General features: G+C 36.0%; 2 protein-coding genes across 3 annotated transcripts; one reads left to right on the forward strand and one right to left on the reverse strand.

Annotated features, from left to right (window-relative positions):
* Nucleotides 1-1,637: 1,637 nt before the first annotated feature.
* On the reverse strand, nt 1,638-3,055 carry LOC105222547 (DNA-directed RNA polymerase II subunit RPB1). Its single transcript, XM_011199907.3, has 2 exons — nt 2,682-3,055; nt 1,638-2,626 (listed from the first exon to the last, which is right to left on the reverse strand). The coding sequence occupies exons 1-2, from the start codon at nt 2,692-2,694 to the stop codon at nt 1,746-1,748; spliced, it is 894 nt and encodes a 297-aa protein (XP_011198209.2). The 5' UTR covers nt 2,695-3,055; the 3' UTR covers nt 1,638-1,745.
* Nucleotides 3,056-3,371: 316 nt separating this feature from the next.
* Nucleotides 3,372-17,515, forward strand: LOC105222548 (WD repeat-containing protein 20). Of its 2 annotated transcripts, XM_019989075.3 has the most exons (5): nt 3,373-4,657; nt 11,248-11,436; nt 11,507-12,710; nt 12,768-13,411; nt 13,485-17,515. In XM_019989075.3, exons 1-5 carry the CDS (start codon nt 4,121-4,123, stop codon nt 13,545-13,547), a joined length of 2,637 nt encoding a protein of 878 aa, XP_019844634.2. In that variant the 5' UTR covers nt 3,373-4,120; the 3' UTR covers nt 13,548-17,515. The 2 variants fall into 2 exon arrangements, with proteins under 2 accessions (XP_011198210.2, XP_019844634.2); XM_011199908.4 differs by having other exon boundaries at nt 3,372-4,657; nt 11,507-13,411.
* The last annotated feature ends 841 nt before the right edge of the window (nt 17,516-18,356 follow it).

Genomic DNA, 18,356 nt, shown 5'->3' on the forward strand with positions numbered 1-18,356 from the left:
AAATAACTGTATTTCTTTTTTTGCCACGCCGTCAATATTTACCTTTTTCTTTAGGTCTTCGGGGTTATAAATTTGATTTCGTTGATATTTTTTACTAGCGAAGGCATTCAATTTATATTTACACTAACTGTAAGCAGCTGTGATTTACGAAAAATATTTGCTAGAGTGCGGGAGGCCTAGGAAAACTACGAACAAGTGCCTTGTGCATTCGTTGTGAGCTATCGAGAGCTTTGGCGAGCTTTCGCAAAGGCATTTGTTGCTTGTTACACACACGCAGGGAAATGTTAGTACGGTTATATTTTGTGCAGAAAATAATGCGGAAATTTAATTAAAAAATAACTGGCTTCAAATTCACCGTTATAATACCTTTCAAAGGTCTATTTCTGATGGCAAAAAAGGGCATAAAAATTATTTTCTTGATTTTGATCGGTCAGTTTGTATGGCAGCTATATGCTATAGTAGTCCGACCTTAACAATTTGTTCGTATATTAAAGCAATGTATTAAATAATGATCTATGCCAAATTTCGTGAAGATACCTTGTCAAATAAATAAGTATTCCATACAAGGACTTGAGTTCGATCGGTCAGTTTGTTTGGCAGCTATATGCTATAGTAATCCGATCTTAACAATTTGTTCGTATATTAAAGCAATGTATTAAACAATGATCTATGCCAAATTTCGCTAAGATAACTTGTCAAATAGATAACCATTCCATACAAGGACTTGAATTCGATCGGTCAGTTTGTATGGCAGCTATATGCTATAGTAGTCCGATCTAAACAATTTTTTCAAATTTTATAGCAATATTTTCAATAATAATCTATGCTAAATTTCATGAAGCTATCTTGACAAACAAAAAAGTATTCCATACAAGGACTTGAGTTCGATCGGCCAGTTTGTATGGCAGCTATACGCTATAGTAGTCCGATCTTAACAATTTGTTCGTATATTAAAGCAATGCATTAATTATTAATCTATGCCAAATATCGTGAAAATACCTTTTCAAATAAATAAGTATTCCATACAAGGTCTTGAGTTCAAGCGGTCAGTTTGTATGGCAGCTATATGCTATAGTAGTCCAATATCGGCGAGTCCGACAAATTGGGGAAAAAACGATATGTGTAAAATTTCAGATCGATATCTCAACAACTCAGGGTCTATTTCGCGTATAACTTCACGGACAGAGAGACGGACAAAGCTAAATCCAGACAACTCGTCACGTATTACATATATCGTATATTTACTTTAGGGTTTCCGACGTTGTCTTCTTTGTGTTACCAACTTCGCAGCAAACTGAAAATATTAACCCTGTTATTATATATTTGAGCTTCAGTTAGTCAAAAAATATAGAACTTTTCATTAGGCCGAGTTTAAGAGATAGCTCGTCCCACAATTCCATGTCTGGCAGTATGAAAAAGATTTCAAGCCTGTTTATTGACATCTTCCGAAGAAATAATAAAGTTCTCATGGCCCAAAGTATCTGCAAAGAGATTTTGTATGGATCTTTAAGAAGCAAAATATTCTTAGACTGCCATCTTCGACTCTCCATCAATTTTAAAAGAGTCACTTCTACTTGGCTGTAGTTGCAGCGGCGTGAGAAAGTTAGAAAAAATCACGGACCAAAAGACTTTAATTCACCAGCACCAAATGTAATAACTTTTTAATAAAATTAATACGAATATATATTTATATAAAGGTCAAGCTCTGAAGGTCTTCTCTAAGTTGCTCTGTTTAGTCGAACAGTTTAAACGTTGGGCCCCACTGGGTATTGTGGTCGTGATGAAATCATTGGATATGGTGTATTCAGTACCTGTTGAGACTGCGGCGACAGATGTGGCGAACTCCAGACTAGAGAAGACTGTGGTGGCACAAAATTCTGCAAGGGTTGAGGAGGATGCACAATCTGGGGAGACGGTGACGGCTGCGGTGGTAGTGGACCTAGAAAGTGTGGCTTCGTAGATAGCTGTGGTTGTGAAAACGGACTTGTCGGCACTAGAGCTTGCGGTGATGCTTGAGGATATAGAGGACTTGTTGCCACTAACGATTGCGGCGCTGCTTGAGGATATTGAGGACTTGTTGGAACTAGAGCTTGCGGCGACACTTGAGGATATTGATGACTTGTTGACACTAGGGCTTGCGGCAAAGTTTGAGGATATAACGGACTTGTAGGCACAAATGCTTGCGGCGCTGCATAAGGATATAACGGACTTGTAGGTACTAGTGTTTGCTGCGGCCCTCGTGAGAAAAAGGGACTTATTGGCGATAAGGCTTGCGGCACTTGTTGTGGATATAATTGCTGGGGGTAAAATGACCAAGGCTGTGACTCCGTTTGTATGCACATAACACCAGTGGGACAACTAGGCGGATACACTGGCACCTCCCATTTCCAATATCGCCACGGAACACAGCGACCCAAACTCTGTTGGAAGGCGGTAACATCGGGACAACTCTCTCGTAGCGGCTCCATATCTAAGCCAATGCAACGCCAATAACGCATCGGATCCCAAAAGTTTCTATATACGTTACCGATTTCGCCCGGCGTCTTGCAACCCGGCTTGCCATCGTACGTGCTGCTCGACGCATAGCAAAGGCTAGCACTAAGCGCAAGGAGCAGCGGTATGTGGCCTGTAAAATGTTAAAATTTCTGTGATAAAAGTTATTTGGAATAAAATTCACTCACTTGTAAACTGCATCGTTAACTGCGAATCCCGTTAGATGCGCCGAGTAATTAGCTTTGAATGACCACGCGGGTGTCACTGGTAACCCTTTTATATGCTGAGGACTTTATACGAAAAAGACTTTATTTCATTTTTTTTTATAGATATCTTTGCTTATTTCAATGTAATTCCCTAGTTGTGTAACAAATGGGTAAGTAGATATGTGAGGGCTATACAGGAATGTGCGTATATGTGTGTATGTTTGTGTATTGCAAAGGCAACCGTTTTACTCTGACTGATTAGCGCTGTCAATGCCATTCATCACTGTCTTCTCATTATTTGCTTAATACATATTAACTGATTCCCTTCTTCGATCTAGATATCTAGAAAAATAGAAGATGACAAATAAATGTAGAACATAGTGTGCATTACAGATAAACGAGTAAGCATCGTAGACGACACTTGGACTTGCGACAAATTAAAAATCTTTTAAAGCGCTGACTTGTAAATTCATAACCAAACTTCTGCTTGTTCAACAAAATCACCAGCAGCGCCACCTGCATGTGAAGCCAATAATATTTAGCGCCATCTGTCGCCACATAGCTATGCACTTGTCGTTAAGCAACATTTTATGTCACCTGTTCCGGAGAATGTTGCACGGCAACATTCTGCTCAGCTGTCAAATAGCAGAATTTATCAGAAAACTGTCAAATTAGCGAGAAATGTCAATTAGAAAATAAGAAAAAATTAGAATGAAAGTAAAAACGCAAGAAATTGACGGAAAATTGTGAAAAAGTGCAAAAAGTTCTAATTACAAATAGCGGTGGACTAAGTGATTGCAATAAATTAAATAATCCAATTGGTAACCGAAAATTTACGTCACATTTGTGTGTATTAAAAAATGAGATTTCGTCGTGTGGTCGATTTTGAAATTACAAGAATGAAAATGCATATAGTGTGAAAAGCGAAAAGAAAATTCCTCCCAACAACAAATGCAGCAGTGGCAAAGCAACTCATACGGCCGCGCCCCCAAGCCCACTTACTGCCAGGAAGAATAGCAGTGGTGGTCATAGTGATTTCCTTGCAAAAGAAAATTCTTATATCGCGGTGCATATAAATCGAGAAACAAGTTTAGTTAATAGGAAAAGTTACGAATTTTACAAGCAGCAAATAGATAAGGTGCAAGTGTATTAGCATTCCTTTATTATATTGTGTTGTTGGGTGGTTGTGTGTGATCAAACGATTAGGGGATAGCAAGTCAGTGGCGAGTGCCACAAGAGCTGTGACGACGAGTCGGTCGGTGGGTTAAGGTGGAGGGGGTTGCCAAAAGGTATTTGAACAATTTTTCGCCAAACCCACTTACCTACTTTAACACTAGCACATTAGCTGAAAACAATCAGCCGCTTGCGTAGTCGGCTATTACAACCTTCAGCAAGTCAAAACAAATAATAGATTCGGAGTAATGGCCGCACAACTCGATCCGAATGTCAAGGACGACTTGAAGACTCAGTTCGTGACTCGTGAAGGCACCTACCGGTTACTCACGCTGTCTGAGTACTCCCGTCCAAATCGTGTTGGCTATAATACCAATCAAAGTTCACCGCAAGTGCGTGTTTCCATTGTGTCGCTGCCTAATAATAACCCGTGTCCAAATACAATAAGTGGTACAAGCGGTGGTGGTAGCACCGCTGTAGCTGGCTCTATAAATGGCAATGTGAATGGTTCTGCAACAAATAATTCCAAAGGAAGCGGTGACGGTTCTGCGAATGGTAGCAATGCGTCCGCCACTGGTTCTTTAGTGAATGGTCAACAACAGGCTGCTTACGGTGTGCCAGCTACCATGGATGCGCGACTTGGTGCGGGCATTTCTATGCATACAATGATCAACGGTGGCTCGGATGGACAAAATGGTCTGGCTAGTCAAATCTATGGAGGTGATCGGATTTGTTTCAATTTCGGCAGGGAATTATACGTCTATGCATTTAGAGGAGTGAAAAAGGTAAATGACTTGTAATAGTAAAACAATAAAAATACATCATAAAGTTTATGTTTGTAGTTCGTAGATAGTAAATGAAAACGATTATTAGTAGAATCTTTTTATGATGCCGTAGCTGAGTTTTGTGCTCTAAATGCGATTACACAATCGCAAGGCACATCCGTACGTACCACCTTTTCATTTTAAAAGTAACACCACCACCATACTTCTTCTCTACTTCTATTAAAAGTCTGAGTATAAATTAAAAACGAATTTAAATAAATAACAAACACACGTCTTATCTTATCTAATGCACGTCTGTCGCTGCTGCATACCGACATTTCATCCGCAAAGCAGACATAGCGACTTTCACACAACTCCCACAGTCACTCCATGGACGATCGCTGAGTGTTAACACACTACTAAATTGTTGTTGTTGTGACACATGCTGTTTGCTGCAAGTTGCAACCAATTGTCGCTGGTAGTGGCTGGCGTTGATAATGTTAAATTGCTCGTGTAGTACGCAAATATGAAGTAAAGTAAAAGAACAAACCTGCAAAAATACGATTGTGTTAGGCTCACACAGAAAGACAGGAATTGTCATAAATATCAGCAAACAAACTGCTGTAAAATGAAATTAAATGAATTTGCTTGGTATAAAATTGGAAAAGTAAAACGACTGCAGAGCTTGTGGCAATTGAAAATTGAAAAATAACGAGTTTGTTTACTCATTGCAACGTATACATATGTGTGATTGTGTATAAAAATGCATTCAAATGATTTGCAAACAATCGGTTAATTTGTCGGGCAATTGTTGTGCGGCTAGCGGTTGTGTGCAGCAGCTGACCACTGGGCTCGATTAGTCGTATGCTCTGCCACAACAACAAAAACACAGTCGTTCGCTGTAAACGATGCTCTAAAGCGGCATCTAATAGGCAAAGTTTTGGGTGATCGAGAAATTACAAATTGAAATTTATCCGCATGTTTGTTAGAGCTTATGGTATTTTTTAGACCTGCGCGAGACTTGTTACCCTAAAGGCAAATATCTATTTATTTACAAAGATATTTTTAATATATTACATTAATTGTTTTTATACCCTTCACAGGGAATATTAAGGTTGCTACCAAGTTTGTAACAGAGAGAAGGAGTCTTCGGAAACCCTATAAAATATATGTATAAATAAATATTCAGTAAGACGAGATAAGATATAACTATTTCCGTTAGCTCTTCAGAATCGATATGATATTTTGCACCCATTCTTACCTCCTCTTTAAAGTAGCTTCTTGCTCATTTATCGGAACTCCTACTTGTATATCGCAACACTTTAGCATGTAGCTTCCATACATACTGATCGATCTAAAAAATATTTTTATATTGAAAACTTTTTTATTTCTCTAGAAATAAAATTATTATCCAAGCTAACGGTACTCTCTCTCAGAGTAATATAGCATATATGTAGCTGCCAAAGTTAGTGTTTTTATTTATAAATATACAATTTTTTTGAATTCTCTCAAAAAACTCACTATTTCGTTTATGAATCACACTGAAAAATTAAAAGGAAAGTTTTAAACAACGACATCGTTTTTTCTTTTACGCAATTATTTTATTTATAAAATTTATTTTATTTGTAACATACAAAAAAAACAAATTCAGAAATTATCTAACGTTCAGTTTTAATATGGCAAACTTTTCAATTGGATATACTTAATTGATTCTCAAGCATTCGCGCTGAATGTAGTCAATTTTTATTCAATTCAATTTCTTACATACACTCATGTGCATATAAATAAGTACACCAACATTTATTGGACGTTTGTCAGAATTTCAGTTTAATGGAGTTTAGAAATCTTCTGTTGTTGTTGTTATAACCGTTAGACCGATCGTTGTAGCAGTAAAATTTCGATGTCTGCATGGATATGATTTAGCGATAGGCTCTGAAAATACAGGGTGGATCAATGAAGAAGGGTCGTTTGATAAGATTTTACAGATCCTACAAATATGTACAGATATAATGCTTATGTAATTCAAACTCCGAAATATGATAGTAATACACCAACTAGTTCTGATAATAATCGTTAGTCGCCGTGTTAGTATTTATAAAACACTTGCAGGAAGGTTAGTATGTTGCGAGTGTTGTCCAGTACGATGTCCCATTTATGATGACACTTCCATTTCGGTAGGGTGCATACATACAAACGAATGCATACATATATACAATACATATATACTAATATGTTTACTCTACTATGAGCAACTGGCGCGTGTTTGAGACATTGTACACGCTGGTGTCCATAGCACGCCGTTGCCATCAACAACAATTTAATTCCGAATTGTAACAATAAAAGTGGCAAGTGCAGCAAAGCATTTACATACATATTTACACTCATACAATAAGTACGTTTACGTAGACGTGTGACTGCAAAAACACCAATTGAAGCAACTACATTCACAGAATGCACTTGTGTAAATGTAAACATGGCAGTCGTCGGTGGGCATTAATACTATATACGCGCACTCCGCCAGTAACTACCGAGAAGCAACAATGATACTCAAATGAGCAGTGACAACACTCGGCTGTGTCACACTGAACTCTTACGCAACAATTATAAAGATAATCGCCACGAATCAAACTTAAACTTGACAGTTCTTATGATCGCGTGTATTGATGGCGACGGCGGTGGGTGCTGCCGCTTTGAATGTCGCTATTGCTGATCATGAAGTTCTTGTCGTTTATGGCAATTATAGCGCCTTCAAGCGTGATATCGCAAACTTTTGGCAGTAAACAACAATTTTTAATTATATAATATTGAAGTACTCGTCTTCGCCTTAATTGTTGTTTTTTGATCAAATAAGTCTATATAGATAGTTGCGTGTATGTGTGTTTGTTTGTTTACAATTTCGCTTGTGGGTTTTTAGTTCATATACAAGCTGCAACATTCGTTTTTTAGTTTGATCTAAAGCTTAAAGCATCAAGCTGAGCTTGCTTTAATGCAGTTGTAAGCAGTTGATTGTAACTAGCCGCATTAGGGTGGTCGTGTATTTTTGATTATGATGTTGGACATATAATATTACAACTATCCCAAATAACTTTTGAAAAGACAATTCATTGTTAGAGAAGTATTTAATGCAGTTGTTATACAAAATGACCGATCAAATCAAATCCTTGTAGGAAAACTTTTTTATTTTATGAGATATCTTCACGAAATCTGGCATACAATCGACGAATAAATTTTTCGGATGGGCTTATATACGAGTATACCTAAAGCTTTTATTCAAACTGGGCGATTAAAATCGAGGCAATGCTCACTTTTTTACATGCATACAAGGTAATACAGTATCCTTGAAAAAAAAAATAAATAAACGGTTATCTTGTTTTCTTCGTCAAACTTGGTTTAGAACTTTAGAAGGAAACTTTAAATTAAATTTCAGGAGGGGTTAAACGGTAAATAAAATAATTAAAGAAATAAATATTATATCTAAATATTGGATCTAGTCATGTGTAGAAGTTCACGGAAATGAGGAAAGTTCTCTGATCGCCATTCACTTGGGAGTGGCCAGAAACGATTCTTTTACATGTGACTCAAGCAGCTCACGACTTCTTCACGACCTAAGAACATCCGTTTGAAGGCGAGCTAAAGTGAGAAGGCGAAACATCCCCTGCAAAGGGTTGTGCGCTGGGTTTGGAACCCGCCACGTAAAAAACACCCCCAATGAAAAGAAAAAAACAGCCTCGGACGAGAGACCCCCCTTTTGATGACGACCACGGCAAACGAAAAAAATCTAAATATTGGAAAAATCAGGAAATAAGAAGTAGTTTTTGCATTAGAACCTATTATGCACTTTTTTTTTTATTTAGTTAAAAAACATCAAAAGTGGCACCCTAATGTACCCTATACAACTTCATAGATATATGATACCGTAAACGTTTTTTTTTCACACCCTTACTTCATTTTTTACTTTGTAAATTTTCTAAACTAATTATGTAAACGAACAAATGAAGTATGTAGAACTATGGTGTACAAGCATATGCACATACATATTTATGTATATTTTCTTTAATCTAATATTATTAGTGTATAATCTCTTCGCATGCTTTGCATGTATCCACTTTCGTCGTTATGGCCATATTCGCATATCATAATTACAGTTGAGACGCCACAAAATAAGTAAATACATACAATATGTATGTACGTATATACATATGTATGAATATTTTATATTCAGGCACATTTGTCTATTTCTGGAACGATAATACTAGTAGATATATCGTACGTCAAAGATTAATGAATTTAAGGTTGCGTGCTTGCGGCCGGTTCCATCCAGCTGTAGAAGTAAGCTAAGCATTTCTCTTTTATTTAGGTGTTTTCGGGATTGTACGCGGGAGGGGGGGACAGGCGCACAGCTGGTTTTGTGCTTTTCTCATTGTGTGGAATATTTATTTTGTTTTATGTTGGTGCAAATAACCGTATGTGTTTTTAATGATAAAATATTATATTTATAAACATTCTACTATAAATAATATTTTCCAAAAATAGCATTAATGCTTTACAATTACCGCTTGGCCACTCTTTGAAAAGATAACTGCAAGAAAGTTACTTTTAACGCTCATCAAAATTATTTACTTTTCTATTAGGAAATTTCCGAGTCACCGGAAAGTAATTATGGCATAAACTCATTTAATAAAGACCTTGGTGTCGTCTTGAGCGTGTTTGTTAAGAAAGTTGAGCTGCCAAGAGGATTTCATTCCTGATTATAAAATATGTTTTGCTTGTTGAAGCAGCAGAAAAAATTTCTGAAGTAATTTCGAGGCATGGTACCGAGTTGACAATCCTGGGCCGAATAAAAATTCGCGTCTGTTTCGATTAATTAGACCCCATTGTCGTGGGAAGGGATTATAAAATATGTATTGACCCACAGTAACACAATTTTCAAGAATTTTAAGCTATTTTTAAGTGAGTGTAATGCATTTTCCGATCTCTTCAAGTCGTAGCAACCTAAATATTCTTTATTTACTATCCAGACCTCATATAAAACGCTTTTCATCGTGATGACGCCATTATTAGTTAACCATTTTCTAATTTATCAACTCAAAAATAGCGCCAATTAATTTTTTATATCCACATATGTACATATGTGGGTGAATATTGTCTGTTTCTGTATTAGGAAGTAAAGACTCGCTAATTGCCTACTCTTTCAAGTGTAATTAGTTATTAAATGAGGCATCAAATCAATTACAGACTTTACTTTCATTGACGGCATGATCAAGTTGTGATGAATTAGCTCAAAACGCTTTGCAAATGCAAATCATGAATTCTACATTATTTAATCGGCGATCTCAGATAAAACCACAGCTTTTGTGATTATATCATAAATATCTATATATTTATTAAATACTTTTTTCTTTACTATTAGAACGATCGTAATGATGTTGACGTTAGTTTTTATCGCAATGACAATGCAAAAAAAATATTTATAATGATAAAAGTGTATAAATCAAATTAATATTAATTTTTTTTGTCACAGACACAATACTCAGTAAATATGTAAGGCATAATGTTAATAATATTAGAAGATCACGTTTTTAAATTGATTGACTATCTATTGGCAAGTAAGAGTTTTAATGTCAGGTCAATAGGCTGTAGGCGATAATAATGAACTGGCCAACCAGCTTGCTCGCTGTTGTTGTTGTTATAGCGGCAGAAAACATTCCTGAATTAATTTCAAGGAATGGTGCCGAATTGGCAGTCCTTGGCCGATTATTAATCTGGGTCCGTTCCGGTTGGTTAGACTGACTGTCGTCGGAACGGCCGGCTCTTCTAGGATGATAGGACCGAAACCCTGCATTGCGGTTGGTTCAGATAACATGAAGGACCTGCTCCGCAAGGAAGAGAGAAAGGCAAAGCAATGGCAAGAACTCAGAGGCAGCCGCCAATCAAAGTTGCTAATGTGTGCTTATAACCTCCATGAGTTCAAAAGTCTAATCAACCTGCCGAGAGACAAATATAAATTATTACCGTAATGAGCTGAGTCGCTTTAGACATGTTCGTCTATTTCCATATGTGCGAAATTTTGCACACACCCATCCTCCCCCAAAAATCAATCGGGACCGCCGATATTGCACCATTTTGGTACCGTCCCACGACAATCGAGTCTACGTAACCGGAACAGACGCCGAATTTGTATCCGGTCATGGACTGTGAACAACAACAACAACAACAACAACCACTTTGGTATCTAGCTGACATGCAAACTAATCGATCCGATTCTTGCATGGAAGACTGCATTTGATTTGTGAAGATACATATCTTTACAAAATTTTGCAAAGCTTATTGTCTAAGGAAACATAACAATCTCAACAACAACAACAGTCTCTGCAGAAGTAGTTTAGATCGGATCGATATAGCATATACTTAAAAACATTGACGTCAGCAACTTATCAAAACTTAATTTAAATACTTATATACACACATCTTTACAAATGCTATCCAATAATTTTTTTTTGTTTCTTTGTTGACTAACTAAAGCCCATACTTCAATGAAATACTTATTAAGTTTTGTAATTTTGTTAAACGTAAATAAAGAAATTGAACTTAAATTTTTTTATTTTTTATAGGGTGCAGAAATGACCAAACCGATCGACAAGAAGTTCTATAAAGGCACCAATCCGAGTTGTCATGACTTCAACGCGACCACAGCCACCTCGACTGGCGCGCCGCTGCTCGTAGGTTTCACCACAGGGCAAATCCAGCTCGTCTCCCCACAGCCAGGACCACGTGAGCTGCGCAAGCTATACAATGAAGAGGTACATCCATTTAATATAAATAATAACTGAAAAATAGAAACAAAATAATTAATTTAACTTTTGTCTACAGCGGCTGATTGACAAGACCAAAGTGACATGCCTAAAATGGTTACCGAATTCACCGAATTTATTTTTGGCTTCGCACGCATCAGGCAATCTGTATTTATACAACGAGGACCTCCCCTGCACACCAACTGCGCCCAACTATCAGCCCTTTAAAATGGGCGACGGCTATACAATACTCACCTGCAAATCGAAATCGACGCGTAATCCACTCTACAAATGGATATTCAACACCGAGAATTGCTGCATCAACGAGTTTTGCTTCTCGCCATGTGGCTCCAATTTGGCCATCGTCTCGCAGGATGGCTTCCTGCGTGTCTTTCACTATGACACCATGGAGTTGCTGGGCATAGCGCGTTCCTATTTCGGTGGCTTTTTGTGTGTGTGTTGGTCGCCAGATGGCAAATACATTGTGGTCGGCGGTGAGGATGACCTGGTGACGGTGTGGTCGCTGCACGAACGACGTGTAGTGGCACGCGGTCAAGGTCATCGTTCATGGGTGTCCGTGGTGGCATTTGATCCCTACACGACCTCGTACACCAACTGGGATGGCGGTGACTTTTCCGACGACGAAAATCAAATGAACGAATATGGCATTGGGCGCGAGGCGCGTTTTTCGGCCGACTCAACGGCCAATGGCTTCGATTACATACCCGGTGTCAACAGCATTGCGCATGAGAAGAACTCCACACCGAATCATACACGACAGCGGCCACACTCAGCATCGTTTCGTTCGGATGCATCCTCATCAGCGGCGCTGGCACCGGATAAACTGGCGATTAGCTATCGTCTGGGCTCGGTCAGTCAGGATACGCAGATTTGTCTATGGGACATAACAGAGGATGTGCTGAGACACCCATTGTCGCTGCGTCAACGAGTCAATAGCGTTAATTTAAACGATACTAGTTATATGAATGGCGGTATTGATGCGGATGGCATCAAAGTGATACGGCCAATAGCCATAGGTAATATAACGGCACCATTCTCACCACCACAACACACCAGCAGTCCAACGAAAGAAACAGTAGCGCCTGAGAACAACAGCAACAGCAGCTCAAGTAAATTTTCTACAGCGAACTGCACCATATCATCGCAATCGTCGAACGCCAATACGCCACCGGATGAGGCAATGCCAGCTGGCAGCAACACAACAGGGAATAGCAACGGTAACAACAAAGCGAACAATACCAACAACAAGGCGAATGCAACAGGTAACTCAATAAAATTTCCCAACTGCATCAGTGCCACCAAATCGGACTCCATTGAAGGTAACAACAAGGACACCGCTTCGACAGTCTCCACGTCCGGCTACAACAGCAAGAACTCGAATAGTTCCACCAAGTCTTCAGATTCGAGCGTCTCGGCATTCAACAGCCTCACGCAGCGCTTTTCGAATTTCAGCTTTCTGAGCAACTCGGACAAGAAGACCTCCTCAATAACTGGTTCCTTTGATGCGTCACAAATTGCGGCGACGCATCGCACACATCGTAAGGGCATGAGTCTGCTCAAGTCCAACAACCAAACGAATAACAGCAATCACAACCACCAAGCATACGGTGCGGGCAGCAGCGCGACAGCCAGCGGCAACGACCACAACAACAGTGGCGGCATTGGCAGCAGCAGCACGACGGCGCATAGCTTCGGTTCACTTAAACTGGGCAAATCCAATACACATTCACACAGCTCATCGTTGAGCGCAGCATCCAATGCTGTAGTGACTTCCTACGATCCCATGAAACTGATCGGCACACCCTCGTGTCCACGCTTCGACGAATGCCCACTGCTGGAGCCGCTGATATGCAAGAAAATCGCGCACGAGCGTCTCTCGGCGTTGATATTTCGTGAAGATTGCTTCCTAACCGCGTGCCAAGATGGCTTCATCTACACATGGGCGCGACCCGGCTATGCAACCGTAAGTATGCATAAAATATCAACGCAAATGTTATGCTGATCATATGTTTTTGTTTTTGTACCACAACCTATAGCAAAATGTACCACAGCATTTATCACCAAGTCAAGCGGCGCCTCCCGGTGGTACGGTAATATAGTTCGATAAAATAAATATGAACAACTATGCACAGAATCGCATAAGGAGCAGTCGCATGTCATTGGAAACGCCAGAATAAATTTACGAACTCATGCGCGCGCCGGCCCAAGTCACAAAGTGAACGTCGTTGAGAGTGCGTAGATTTAAACTGGTGGCGGTGGTGTGAAATTTATGCATGCAAAATACACTTGGAAAGTAAAGAGAAAAGAAAATCAGAAGCAAAATTTATATATAAACAAAACATACAAAAATACCATTTAAACGTCATTTAAAATGACGGCGATAAAACTATAAACCTATTTTCAAATATTCCACTGTAATTAGCATAAATATATATATACAAGCAAAGTATGTAAAACAATACTATTATGCATATAAATATATTAAATATTTTTAGTAATCTTCAAGTCAACTTGTTGAAAGCAAAAGCAAAAACAATGATATAAAATAACGAAAATGGAATGAAACAGCAAAACAGGAAAACAAAAACAAATAAAACATTTATTTAATACTAAGGTATGCAAATAGTGAGCACACACTTACACATATACACACCATAACACATAGCAAACGCGCGAACATTAAAACAAGAAACTCACTAAACAAAAAACTGCAGCGAAAGAAAAGAAGCTTAGCAATAGCAAGCTGTTTAGAGTGCTTTAGAAAGCAGCATGCGTTGCGCCAGCTACGCTCCAGCGTCCACTTCAGTGCACACAAAGTCGTACATATATTTCTAGAGAATATTTCATAGTGTGTAATTGTGTTTGTGCGGTGAATTTTGTTATATTACAAGAATATATGCGAAATGAGGTAGAACTGAAACTTTGAACGTTTAAGCACACGCTTGTTAAAATCGAATGTATAGTAGACTAAATAGATTTCACAATTTGGCACGCCGCATACACTCACACACACAGAAATGTGTCCAACTGCAGGTATTTCACGTCACAAAGTACGCAAAGCGGTAATTGTTAAAGTTATATAGCCAACGCTTTGCACGCCTCCTGCGTCGAGGTGCGCTACAACACAGCAATGCTTCCTGTTCGCGCTGCAAGCCAACGAAGTGCAGCTAAATGTTGTTGCCGTCGAGTTAAAATTGCTGTTTCCGTGTTTATTGCAAATCATTTCGAACCGTTTTTGCTTAACTAATTTAATTGAATATTATAATTTTCCATGTTGTAGTATCCTAGTATCCTAGAGAAATCGCTTTAATTATAAAATGTGCATTACTAGTAGTTTATGTTGGGCAACGCTATGTTAATAATGTGTTATAAATATATAAAACAAAAACTGAAAAACAATAATGAATTCATATAACTTGTATGTATGTATATACTGTATGCTATATATAAATATTATATATAGTATATACCTTTTTGATTTTATCCTCTTATTTATGTATGTATTGAAGTCATATCATTAAAATTGCAAATTTATTGATTAGTTGTGTAGTGCGTTGAACGATGTAGTGGCGTCTTGTCGAGGAACAGTGCGGTACGCGCGACGCTTGCTTTGGGTGAATTTGTATGGCTACTGTTAATAAGTTAAAGAGCGTTAATTACAGGGAGAAAGAGAGCGAAAGCGCGTGTGAAAATTGTTAAACGCTGTTTTTTTTATTATTTAAGTTTTTGCTTAAGTGTATGTACATATATGATAACAAAAAATATAGAAATTACAAAAAAATACATTGCTGTGGTGACTTTAAAATCTTGATTCAACTAGCTACTTCTTAATATTTTCGTTAATAACGCGCTTTCAAAGTTTTTTAACAACTACAAGTGTTCTAATACAGTTGATGGCGTATAATAAGAAGTTTTCTCGTTTTTGTTCTTGCAGCATAAAACATTCCGCAAATATTTTGGATAAATTCTAATAGCTTCTATGTAGACCCGACTGCCGAAAAAATTATATACAGTTGAACTTCCCTAACTCGAATCACCAGAAGCCACAAAAAACTTCGAGTTATGACAGGAAATTTGTATGATTTCTTTTTCCAATTTAAGTGTACGCGTTCGTGGAAAATTTCGAGTTGTAGAAGTTTGAGTTATGAAAGTTCAGCATTTGTTTAAAGTACTGTTATTTCTTTTTAATTATTTATTTTTTTAATTTGTTTAAATTACTGTTATTATTTATAAATTATTTTCTATTTTCTAAAGCAACTTCCAGAAGCGAGCTAAATAACGGTTAAAGGGTTATATTCACTTCCAAGTCAGAAAAACAGGGTTTAACAGGCATTTTATTTAATTTATAACTTTTTTTCTTTGCAAATTTCAACAATAACTAAATTTCAGGAAAACAATGAGGATGGATTACGGTAGTATGACATTAAATAAATTAAAAAAAATAGATTAATTCACAGAAATTCATATAATTTATAAGCTGCGCTTAACTTTTTTAATTAAAAATTATTAAAATAAAAAAATAATCAATTTTATTAAAAATTAGATTTTCAAATTTTTTAAAAATCAAAATTTGGAATTGAAAATTTTAAATCCAAAAGTATAATTATAAAATTGGCAACCCTGTCGGGAATTCTTCATTTACATCTCCCGCTTTTATTCTTAAAATTTATATAAATTATTTTGTAAAAATTCTTTAAATTTTTTTGATTTTGTGTTTGATATTTAATTTCTATGGATATACATTTTCGACATGCCCTTGTTTTTGTTAAAGCATAAATCATTGTTATTGTTGTCTTATTGTTGCTCTTCGGAAGCTCCGGTTGCAGCACTTACTTCGATTCTGCTGACAACAAAAAAGCTAAATTTTCTCCCAGCGAATATCGGTTAAATTAATTTATATTTTATTTTGTGGTGAAAACACAGCAGTGAGTCCCTTTCGTTGAAATTGTGAGCCGTAACAAACCTTCCTCAATAATAATTTGCCTTATTACTTGTATGTATGTACATATATTTCATTTGGTTATGTTGTATGTAAAATATATAAAAATGTTATGTAAAAAGTGTACAAAGTTATGATTTGATTATTTGAAGAACAAAATTATTAAACAAGAAAATTATAATAAAATTATAGAACATCGGGTTGGAATCAATTAGAAGAATTGTGAAAATCACTAACGGTAAAATGTTACAGCAAAAATACGAAAATGCAAACTTTCGGAGAAGATTTTAAAAATTGGAAATTGGATTTTTTCTTATATTATTATTTTTTAATTTATTAAAATTAAATCTATGTATGTATACCATAGAGAGGTGTAACCATGATCTTTGATTGCTTACAGAATAATTTGGACTAATTTATTAAAATCGAAAATAAGCGAATATAAAAAAAAAAATTGGCCTGCGCTGTTGAGTTGAGTAATAGTTATAGAAATCTTAGACTCTTATTACAATGCGAAGTTTGTTGAAATATTACACACCTACACACATGTACACAAGCATACATACACACACATATAATGCATCATTGTAATGAAATTAACATTTAAAAGAATGAAAAACTACGAAACTCTTAAACATAAACTAAATAAATAATTAAAAATTTATATAAAAATAAAAAAAAACTTAGCAAATAAAGCAGAAAGCTAGCAACTATTAACAGAAAGTTTGTTATAGACAATTGAGCATATTGCAATGCATAAACGACAACAACAAATATTTCTGTACATACTTGTATGTATGTACATATATGATGTATATGTAGTAAAGTGTGCTGTAGTGCAATTCAAATACGAATGCGTACGCGTACATTATACTTTCTAGCTTAAGTTATTAAAACATAATTAAAATAGTACTGACAATGATGTAAGCGTTTATGCCGGTGAAGACGACAATGAAATTCAATAGTCATGTGTGAGATGATGCAATCTACATACATACACGTGTAAACAGTAGTGTGCATGCAAATGTAAATATGTATACAAGTGCGTTTGCAAAACATCCGATGAGAGTTTTCATATAATTAAAGAGACTAAAGAATTCAATAAATATTATTATTACAAAATAAAAAGTGTTTCAAATATATGTTTGGTATGTGTCATGTTGTATATTGCGGTGAGCAGGGTTGCAAAAAAAAAAATAAAAACAAATAATTTAATAATATAAAAAATAATTTAACCTCGAAACTCTTTATAATTTTCAAATTTTTAATCCCAAATACTGGATTGAAAAAGTATTGGTATAAAAGGTACAAAATTTATAGTTTATCAATAAAAAGTAAAAAATACATTTTTTTTTTTGGAAAAGCTTTTTTAATAAAATATGAACATAGTTTCATGCCTCATTGACATTCGATTGCTTGTAACTATAGTGTTTCAGTTAGAAATATATAAATTTTTCAGTATGTATCCATTTTCATTCCAGTTTTGAATTTGAAAAATTTAAATTTTTATTTGTACGTAAAGTTTTTAAATTAGGAAGTATTTTTCATTTTTCAAATTCTCCATTTTCAATCCGAATTGTTTAGAATTAAAAATTATTTTTTAATTTTTATTCCAAATTAAAAAATAATAAATTTCATCAAAAATTAGATTTTTAATTTTTCAAATATTTTCTCAATTTTCAATGCATGATGTTTAGAATGGAAATTTGTTTTTTAAATTTTGATTACAAATTAAGAATAATAATTTTTTTTAATTAGATTTTTAATTTTAAATTTCCAATCCAATATGTTTAAAATTAAAAATTAATTGATAATGATTAATAATAATTTTTGAAAAGTCAAAATTCGGAATTGAAATTTTTAAGCCAAAAGTATAATTACGAAATTCGCAACCCTGGTGATGAGTATATTGAGGAATTCAAAGTTTTCGGTTAGTTACAGTAAAAAAAAACATAAATTAGCAAATTAA

The sequence above is a fragment of the Bactrocera dorsalis genome, chromosome 2, assembly GCF_023373825.1.
Source record: "Bactrocera dorsalis isolate Fly_Bdor chromosome 2, ASM2337382v1, whole genome shotgun sequence".
NCBI lineage: Eukaryota > Metazoa > Arthropoda > Insecta > Diptera > Tephritidae > Bactrocera > Bactrocera dorsalis.